The 10,098-nt window shown below is 44.9% G+C and overlaps 5 protein-coding genes across 5 annotated transcripts; 2 read left to right on the top strand and 3 right to left on the bottom strand.

Annotated features, from left to right (window-relative positions):
• Window positions 1-120: 120 nt before the first annotated feature.
• Window positions 121-419, bottom strand: PHALS_09554 (uncharacterized protein; the record flags this gene model as incomplete). The annotated part of the gene is made up of 2 exons (XM_024724125.1): window positions 121-354; window positions 408-419. The coding sequence occupies 2 exons, from the start codon at window positions 417-419 to the stop codon at window positions 121-123; spliced, it is 246 nt and encodes an 81-aa protein (XP_024571802.1).
• An 814-nt stretch (window positions 420-1,233) lies between these two features.
• On the top strand, window positions 1,234-2,868 carry PHALS_09553 (lysosomal pro-x; the record flags this gene model as incomplete). Its single annotated transcript, XM_024724114.1, has 1 exon — window positions 1,234-2,868. The coding sequence occupies one exon, from the start codon at window positions 1,234-1,236 to the stop codon at window positions 2,866-2,868; it is 1,635 nt and encodes a 544-aa protein (XP_024571801.1).
• A 987-nt stretch (window positions 2,869-3,855) lies between these two features.
• On the bottom strand, window positions 3,856-4,342 carry PHALS_09552 (uncharacterized protein; the record flags this gene model as incomplete). The annotated part of the gene is made up of 2 exons (XM_024724103.1): window positions 3,856-3,970; window positions 4,041-4,342. The coding sequence occupies 2 exons, from the start codon at window positions 4,340-4,342 to the stop codon at window positions 3,856-3,858; spliced, it is 417 nt and encodes a 138-aa protein (XP_024571800.1).
• A 595-nt stretch (window positions 4,343-4,937) lies between these two features.
• Window positions 4,938-5,525, bottom strand: PHALS_09551 (uncharacterized protein; the record flags this gene model as incomplete). Its single annotated transcript, XM_024724092.1, has 1 exon — window positions 4,938-5,525. The coding sequence occupies one exon, from the start codon at window positions 5,523-5,525 to the stop codon at window positions 4,938-4,940; it is 588 nt and encodes a 195-aa protein (XP_024571799.1).
• Window positions 5,526-9,426: 3,901 nt separating this feature from the next.
• PHALS_09550 (protein transporter sec24) lies at window positions 9,427-10,070 on the top strand (the record flags this gene model as incomplete). Its single annotated transcript, XM_024724081.1, has 2 exons — window positions 9,427-10,018; window positions 10,060-10,070. The coding sequence occupies 2 exons, from the start codon at window positions 9,427-9,429 to the stop codon at window positions 10,068-10,070; spliced, it is 603 nt and encodes a 200-aa protein (XP_024571798.1).
• Window positions 10,071-10,098: the final 28 nt, after the last annotated feature.

Genomic DNA, 10,098 nt, shown 5'->3' with positions numbered 1-10,098 from the left:
CTTCTCTTCTCTTCTCTTCTCTTCTCTTCTCTTCTCTTCTCTTCTCTTCTCTTCTCTCAATTTAGTCTTTCCGCCGGAAGCAATTCGGTCAGAGAAGGTATCGTACATCAGGATGCCATGTCAGTCGTGAAGACGCGCAGCATCCGCTTGGAATTTCTCAATGAGATAAGGCTCGTCTCCATTGTTTTTCGTAAGTTCTACCTTAAACATCTCATCGATAAAAACAAAGATTCTATCGCGGTACGAAAAATTGGTCGCGTCCAGAAAGAAGCAATCGGCCAACTCTTCTTCACCTTGAAGGTGTGCTTGTGGTTGTATAGCCTCGCGCGGTGCTTGATCAGTGCATATGGAAAGCTGCAAAGATGACATTTAGCTCGATGTTCCATAGCCGGTGGTCACAGGGGCACGCGTGGAAGCATTAATCGCGAATGCCTTTTAGTGGGATGTTCGTCAATGTAGCTTAAGGATGTTCAGCACAACATCGTTTAATGACTCACTTTAGACGAGGTGACGAATTTTGGGTAATTGGTAAATGAACTGACTGCGTTCGATACAAAAGTGAAATTTTTCTGGTTCATAGAAATGAGGGAGGGACGAATAGGGTCATCTTGTGTGGTGGTGACGAGAAAAGACCTGCTGGGTACGTGAAGGCAGAAAATTATCAGTCGTCAATTGTTGGAGTGCAAAGGGGTGGAAGCTCTATGAACCATTAGAGGCGATGGATCTTCAGCAAGTCTAAATAATTTCGTGACTGTGGCACAGCACCATACAATCGCAGCGAATATTAAATATGCGAAATTGTCAAACACCCACGTCGTGTTCTCTTCCGTCTCAATTAAGAGGTATAAAAGGTTAAGCTCCAACGAATAGGCAAATAGCGAACCCTTCACGGTGAATGCAGAGTCCCGGGTCAGAACGACGTAATGGAAAGAACTGGAACCTTGTAGAGGTCGAGACTATTGTATCTCGTGGAGGTCGAGATGAATGGGAAACATCCCTAGAGGGCGATATTCTTAAAGAGACAAGGCTCACAGCCCAGGATTGCTGACTGTCAGCATAAAACTTCGGGTTTCGTGGTGCCGTGGAAAGTCTGCTAAATATCAAGCGTCGTGCGACGAATGCCAGACAGTTCGCAATGATATGACTATGAGCGAAAATTATCAAAATTCGTGAACAACGGGGAAATTAATATTTTCCAGAAAATGAATGCTACAAATTTACAGAAAATCTACGATGCGAAAAGATATGGCTCAAGAGATGACGCCGATGCTTCCAAGTACGGTAATCTCCAGCCGCGATGAAACGCTTCGTAGACGTCAGAAAAGATTGCTGGTAGTCGCGGTACTTTTAGCAACACCTTTGCTGCTGCTCGCGATAATCTTTAGCTCAATGAGCGTTGCATCAACGCCTGCTTCCTTATTGACAGAAGTTCGTCAGCCACCTATTAGCCTTGATCTCGTCCAAGGAAAGGTAATGAATAATTGTGTCGAAAATTTCTTCAAGCAGACACTTGACCACTTCGACTTTGGGGCACTCAGCTATCGACAACGATACTTCGTCTGCGATAATTTCTATCGCCCGGGAGGCGTTATGTTTTTTTACGTTGGCAACGAGGCAAATGTTGAGCTGTATCTAAACCATACAGGTCTGATGTGGGAAAACGCCAAGGAGTTTGGTGCTATGCTCGTGTTCGCAGAGCACCGGTACTTTGGTCAGTCGGTGCCGTTCGGCAAGGATGTGACGAAGCACTTGAAGTATCTCTCGACAGAGCAGGTCCTGGCTGACTACGCGATATTGATAACGTACTTGAAGGACGTGTGGAAGCGAGATATTCCAGTCATTGGTTTTGGAGGATCTTATGGAGGCATGCTGGGATCGTGGTTCCGAATGAAATACCCTCACATCGTCGACGGCGTCATAGCAGGATCAGCCCCGATTCTATCATTTCTCGGAGATGAAATTCCGCCAGACAAAGAGTCTTTTGAACGAATTGTGACACGTGACGCGACCGAGACGGCAGGTTCTGCTCCTAATTGTGCAGCGAACATCCGGCGGTCGTGGTCGATAATAAAAGACCTTTTTGAGACAAATCCAGGTCGTGTCCAGCTGAAAAACACGCTTTCTCTCTGTGAGTCTGTCAGGTTGGAGTCTTCAAACGATTTGGACAAACTAATGGAATGGGCCAAGTCGGCGTTTGACTACATGGCGATGGGGAATTATCCGTATCCGTCGTCGTACATCATGAATGGCGATAGTGTACTACCTGCGTACCCTGTTCGTGTGGCGTGCTCATTCGTTGCTGACAACTTCGCAGCAGAAGACAAAATTGGCCTCTTGTCTGCTTTCTCAAAGTCGTTGAGCGTGTACTATAACAGCACGAAAGACCACGAGTGCTATCAACTCAGTGCGTCATCCAACGAGTCTGATCAGGACTCAACCTTATGGGATTATCTTTTTTGTTCTGAGCTTTACCAACCACAGAGCGTCGACGGCGTAAACGATATGTTCTGGCCTGTCCCATGGAACTTTACTGCTGACAACGACCGATGCAAGTCTAAGTGGGGCGTTGAGATTCGTCCGTTTTGGGCCACGACGCAGTATGGAGGTCGTAAAGCACTCAGGGCAGCAAGCAACATCGTCTTTAGCAACGGAGACTATGATCCATGGTCGGGAACGGGAGTACTTCATAACTATTCAGACTCGGTTATTGCTCTATCCGTTGAAGGTGGTGCTCACCACCTTGATCTTATGTTCAGCAACACACTTGACCCTCCGTCGGTTCTGGCCGTGCGACAGATTGAAAAACAGCATATGCTTAAGTGGACCCGCGAATTTTATCAGCGCAAAGCAAGCGTCACAAACGAGTAAATCTGAAATAAAATTGTCAGGAGAGTACAATGCAAGTACTTGATGTCCAGTTATTACCTTGAAGGGTTGCTTGTCAGCTCAAGCCCAGCTTTCACATTTGCTGTTGTTAAACACTTCATTCGTAATACAACAATATTCAAGAATGTTATTGCGTTCATTTTCTGCAGATACTAAAAGCTTCAAAAATTTCTTGCTGCGTCATCCCATCAGGGTATTTTGAACATAGACTAAAATTCAACTAAATGTGCTCTTGACTCCAAAAAATAATAACAGCTGTATTTACTAATTGAACTTTCAAAAGCAGATGGGTTTTGCTTGATGACGCCCCTTCATACGAACATCACCGAAGTCGTGACCGAGCCACTTCGATGGACATGACGCTCATTTAAAACTTGCGATATTTGGGTACAAGCCAATCATTTTTAAAACGCCAGCATATCATCGCGTTCCAAGTGAAGTGAGGCTGTTCTAACAGCGAGAGTAGCGATGTAAGCAAATCTGCTCTGACAAGATTTGTATAACCTATGTCGAAGTCTTCCTCAAGAAATAAAATACTTGATCGATAGGGAGTGATATCGTCAACACGTCATAAGGGCTTCTACCGTCGCAAAAGCAGAAAGACTCTGAGCGAGATGGATACGCTATTGAAACCTGACTGAGTTAATTAATTGCCTTTGATAAATAGATCGAGCGCGCTACATGCCCATATTGTTTACTGTAATTTTCGGGGCTAAATTTACCGCTTACTAGTGTCCAAGCGGTCCACTAATTTCTCGAGTCGTTGGCGACACGCATCACGCAGTCTCTTTGTAGACAGGAGCTGTTTCCACGGAGATTTTTTCTGTTCTTTGTTGTAGATTACCAGCGTGCCTGTGTAAACCTGCTCCACCTCTTTGATCTTCCGAGGCGAAATTTCCGTATCTGTCTGTTCAGCCGCTACCGAGCGCTTGTAAGATTGAGTGAGCTTCGCGGCAACGTAAAGTGCGTCTATCCATTGCTGTGTACGCTTGCGTTCATAGGCAAAAAGCTCCATGCTTTCGCCAGCGGGACCACAGGCGACAAAACCGCCAATGTCTGTTGTGTGAGCGCCTGCAACTGCAATCTGTACAACGGCCACTACGTCATCAGCGCCCTTAGAAAGCAACAGTAGCTCGTTGCGCAGACGTGCGTACATTTTAAGCCAGCAATCGTCACGCTGCTTCCAATACACCCATCCTTGTTCGTAGCACTGTTCATCCTCATATTCCCCCCCTTTGTCGTCAAAATCTTCCATAAGACCGCCATATGAGCTGGAAGCGGTCGATAACGATGTGAGCGACTCCGAAGACGCTGACGTGGCCACGGATGACGAATACATGCCAAAGTTACCAAATGTTGAGCGAAGATTGTTTGCAGATTTATCAGCTGTTGAATTAAGACTTGCACGCGATTTATGTCGGCGTGATGGCATTGCCGTCAACGACAGTCGTCGCATGACTTGCGCTCCGTGATTGAACTATTTGCGGCGCAAATTGCGAAGTGATGATGAGCGGGTGCAAAGTGTACGATAGACGGGACAAAACATTTTGTTGTCGATTACCTTTTGTACATGTATCATGGACTACTTCTAACATTTATGAGAAACTGCTTAATCACATAGATTCACGTAGCACAAACTAGATCGACATTTTACGAGATCCTTTCTGGATTGCTTAGCTACAGCAAGCTGTGAGTTGTTGTTCTACCTCGCTTTTTCACGACCGCGACCGAACTGGCAATTCGTGAGTTCTGCAGGCCGTAAACGGCAAATCCCGTGGCCTTCACAGTCTCAAAATCGGCAACACTTATTGCTTCTTCTGCAAATTCCAAGATTGTGACTCATATGGGAACGCGTGGAACGCTTCGTACATTAATTAATTTAGCTTATTAGCTTAGAAGTTATGATTTATTAATAATTGAGGAAGACCTTCCCATGCCGACCCCGCCCACCAACTCCGACATCGGTGGTATTTCAGAGGCAATTTAGGTACCTAGTACACAGCAGATGGCCAGTTTGACTAATCTCGGTGAAGATTGCTCAATCTGACGATTCATCGCGTGGGCTGAAGAAATCTCTCCCTCCAGCGTGTTGCTACCCACTCAATCGCAGCCTTGTAGCGCGTTTGCTTGCTGGCGCGGCGATACTTGACAAGGCTTCCACGATAAGCACTGCTTCGAGGGAGCCTATGCGCTTCTAGTTCCGTCATGCGGAAGAACTGCGTAGTGAGCGCGGCGGCTTCCTCGAACCGCTGGCGCCACGTGATAAAACTGATCTCGTCCAGCAACCATATTTCCATATCTTCACCGTTCGGATCCACAAGCCTCAATTGGCGTTGTCCTGACACTTCGACGCTTGAGACGGCAATTTGAAGGAACATTGTTCGGCTTGAGTGGTTTCCCTTAAATAGCCATAAGAACTCATTGTCGAGTACGCCATACACCTTGGTCCAACAGTGTGCGTTACTCGCGTCGCGCTGCCAGTACATCCAATCCTCTAATGTCTCTCCCATCAACAGCGATGGTGCTTCCAGCAGTGTTGCCCGCCCAAAGGGTTCATCGGAGCAAAATGTGCCTGCGTCACTGCCAATGAACGTTGTGGCGCGTTGATTACGCTTCTCCACGAGGAAGGAGGAGTTCATACGCCACTGCTTCACCTGCTTAAAAGATCGCAAAATGGCGTTCGGCTTTTTGGTATAATTCAAGTCCATTAAAGCCAGATTGCAGGTGGTGCAAATTGCTCCACAACACATCGCAGCCAGGCAATTTGGACACACCTGAAGATTCTGCACTCCAATTCTGAACTTCTACCCTCTACACGTCATATGCTTTGAAACGTAAAGCTCATTTCTGGACATCAATAGAAGTGGCTACATAAAACGCTCATTAAGGCTGGAGACACTCTGATGAAGTCATGTTTCATAAATATATCACCTAAGTATTTCAGCAAAGGTCGCCTCTAACGTTGTTTGTCTCCATTAATACAGAAAGAGTAACGCATTAGACACAGCCTTGGCCACATAAGTAGCGTTTACAACGTTACGTGGCTCGTCATTATTTCAGCTTTAAGATTATCAAGTTTCTAAATAGCTGTGAACAGCTCTACAACACGAAATTAATCTACTCCATTCGTCGCTCCTTTACAGTTGCTCGGACTAAGAACTGATATGAATCGAAGGCTCTCTCCAGAACATTATGCTAACGAAGACATTTGCTGTCCTGCATATGAATTCCATACATTTGCTTTCATCTTTAGGGCTATCTCCCGCCCGCACAGATTATCTGACTGGCGTCCGTGAGGTTCTCTGGTCTTCATACAGCAATGGCTGCAGGACTCAAATGTGCTTAGCACTTTTTATGAGATTAAGGATAGCTACGAATCATACATTAGTTCTACTCAATTTTTAGCAGTGATTGGATTTTGGAAGTGTTAGAAGCAAGCGGACATCTGCACGTATCATCATTACTGCAGATGACCATTTCGGTCAAATCACTGCCTACTACAGTGATACAGTTAACGTTAACTTAGCATTGACGAGGGGTGTAGCTTATTAATAGTAGAATACATTTGATTCTGCGAAAAGCTTTTTTCGCAAGTTATTCAAATTTTCACTTGGACACTCGTAAATCATAATCAGTTATAGTATACTGTACTTTCTGTTTTCACTAGCTTCAAACTCGTTTGATTTATTTGTCGTTCTGATACATTTGCTTCCCTGACCTCCTTGTTTTGGTTTGATATAAATATTTACTGAATTGAAATAGGACTTAAATGTCCTAAAATTACTGTAGTTTCTTACGAGCGGCATTACTCATTCGAATCATAGTTAACGAGAGCAAAATTTTAGAATCGATATATTCACTAGCTTCTCTGATGTGCTGACCTTTCTTGCCCGGAGTTATCATGACGATACGCTGTGCTAACGCGGGGGACCGTGAGTTTTTGATTTTGATATTCGATAAATTTTTTAGTGCTACTTTATGAAACACAAATTCCTCCAAAAACAGTAATGTTGGCGACGGACTTTTCAATTACAAACAAGCATATGATTAGGCTCATGGCGCATAGTTTTGCAAGATCTCGGTGGCTGAGCTCTCTGGCGCACATGGTATTCTTATCACATCACAGGCGACAATAAAAATAGAACCTGAAGCTGGAACGACGTAAAGTTGGATGGTGACCCATGTTTGCAAAGAAACCAGCGTATTCAGATTTTATAATGAGCAATTAAGACTTTAGAAGATGTGCTGGCGGATCAGTTGTTGGCACAAGAAGTAGAGTAACACTTTATAAAATGGAGGCTTGAGAGTAGCAGCTCACTGAATAAGCCTTAATTACCGCAACATGATTTCACACGCCTATAACTTGTCCAGCTCACGCACATCTAGTCCTATCTTCCATCACATTTTCTTGAAAAATGTTCCTTTCTAACTTATCGCAACGAAAATCACTTCTTTGCTCCATAAATAAGTAAGGGTCCTGTAGATTGTTCAAGTGTGCTCTTGTTTCCACTGCCAGGCTATTTCCAATTCGTTCATCTCTATTCGTACCTTCCTATCTTAATCAATCAGCGCCAGAAAGCACTAATACAATTCATGCTGTAAAGGCTTCTCGCTTATTCGTGCCGAATGATGCTATTCCTCTGAATTATAGAGTAATTATTTTGCTTTCGAATTAGCACAGCAAAGCTCTCGTTTAGTTTGCATTAACGTTCCCCCTCCCGGATACAAGCCGTCAGTGCCAAATATTTTGCCAAATGCTGCAGCCTTTGTGAAGATCTAACCCAGGAAATTTTGAAATAGTATGACGATTTCTGCAGCTAGACCAGTTGCTTACGCTGTAAATTCCTCTCTTGGCACCCTAAGTAGGACCCAGAGATGCTGAACGTAGTTATTACTTGTTACCAGACTAAGATAGTATTTTAAACGTATAATTATTTACTCATGTTAGAGGTCGGTTTGAAGGAAATGGCTTCTTGGAATCATAGACGCAGCTGATGTCATACTTGATTGACAATCAGGTATGCACTGAAAAGCTATAAGAGTTATGCCATTCATTGTCGTGAACGCGAGCTCGGAGTGTATTTGTAAGTCAGAAACTTAGATGTTGGTTGGCATTTACGATAATCTTTCAAATTTTGTCATAAGGGAAACTAGATTTGTGAGTAGTTGTTGATACTGATCGAAAAGCCTAATTGTGTGTGAAGCGCATACTAACGATATGATGAACAAACCTAACGTTAGCGTGAAGAGCGTTTTATTCCGATGCTGTAAGGCAGCATCTTGTCACTTCTGCGTAAAAGTCTTGGCGATTTTTGCCAATAGCATCAACAGAAAATCCCAACTTTTCGACGATCACTGTCACTTTTTTTAGCCTGACAGGCTTTTATCCAAAAGCTCTTACGTGTAAGTTTTTGAATTCAACTTGGTATTGTGATTCAGTAACACTGGAGGTCAATAGTTTCTTGGAGTCCGAATGACTGCTTTAAAGAGATGATGCACATGCTTTCAATACGTCGTGACTTTTGCTACGAAAGGTAGTTCAGCAACTGACATCAAACTAGTACCTCGCTTCCAATATGATTTCGCGAAGCACAAAAAGCGATATCGACATCAGGAAGGCATACTATCTCGTCTCCAGTCCCTGCAGACAGCAGTCATGATGCTAACCACGAGTTTGCTGACACAATTGCCGGCCAAATCTTAACTTGGAACAAAGCCAAACGCCACTCCTAAAGGAAAGCGCGTTGCGCGGTGCGACCATGTCTCTTAAGCTAGAGTATTAAAAATAGAGGATGTTACATATCTAAAATACGCCGATCTACAATGTGATCTAAATGAAAGCGGAATTGACCTTGCTGATGCAGCAAAGGATGATCCTTACATCGCTGGATCCCGTAAAGCTTCTTCTGTTATTTGTCGACGCGTCAGGTAAGCCCTTTCCGAAAACCTGAGATCGCGTCCGATATCATCTCAGACACACTTGCGAGGCTGAAGAACAAGACAACCAAGAGCTTCAAAAATGAATTACTGCTTAGAGCAGAATGTAGCTTAGCGACGAGGAACTACTGAGGCGTTGACTGGTATTTTATTATATACATAAAGGCCTAATGGCCCGTTAGACCAGGTTTGTGGTACAGCTTCAGTTAGTCATAGGATGAACTTGCAATCTTTGGAATTTCCGTAATGTAAGTCATTCCTTGGCCATGATACACTGTTGCGAGAGAACAACTTAACATTGGCATGTGTTGCTTCTGTAAAAAATAAAGCCTGGCTATCAGCCATAGCGTCGCGCACATGGCGCATGACTCTCCAAAGAGATGCCGAGTCTGTTACGAAGCTGACAATAGCCCCATTCCCAAGGACGAATTGTCTATTTTGCTTACATCATTGTCACTATTAAATATAATCTCAACGTCTACTACTGAGTGTGGACATCAGTTTTTTTAAAAGAAAATTCGTTTTTTCTGAACCCTCCCTCCTAAGCCGCGTGGAGCTTGTCTTAATATCCTAGAGGAAGAGCAATTGACGCGGCTCACGGCCATGAATAATCCTCCATATCAGCCGTACGGTGGTCCGACACAGCGGAATGTGCAGCAGCAAGCACAAACTCGACAAGCGGCACCATTACATCCCTTTCATTCGGCCCAAGCAAATGCGCCGCTCTCGGGCAGTGGCGGCTTAGCCTTCACTCGCAGTGTTAACAGCGGACCACCTTCCGCAGGAAGTTTGAATCCACCACCTCCACCAAACCATATGGGAGGTGGATCACATGGCTTCGTGCCGAGCCGCAATATAGTGTCCGGTCCCTCGGCTCCACTTTCGCAACAAAGTGGCAGACATCCAACACCCATGAGCGGCGGCCCGAGTTATGGCTCACCAATAGGATATCCAGCTACTGGGCAGCAGCCACCGATGATGCATGGACCACCTGCGGGTTTGACGCCTCCAATTAGTCAAGGAATGCGAGGTCCAACCGGATCCGCAGCCATACCACCTAACGGACTCACCGAGCAGTTTTCAAACATGGGTATCAACAACGGACCACCCGGTATGAGCACGAATGGGTTTTCTAGAGGCCCTCCGTCAATTGGAGCTTCACTGCCACCTATGGGCGGAAGCATGGCACCTCCTGGTGCTCCTGCCATGAACCAACAGCCAGTGATGACCCAGCAGCCAATGATTAATCAACAGCCCATGATGAATCAACAGTCC

Source organism: Plasmopara halstedii (genome assembly GCF_900000015.1).
Source record: "Plasmopara halstedii genome assembly, contig: Scaffold_42, whole genome shotgun sequence".
Lineage (NCBI taxonomy): Eukaryota > Oomycota > Peronosporomycetes > Peronosporales > Peronosporaceae > Plasmopara > Plasmopara halstedii.
The sequence above is the reverse complement of the archived record's forward strand: the minus strand, read 5'-3'. Positions and strand labels throughout refer to the sequence as shown.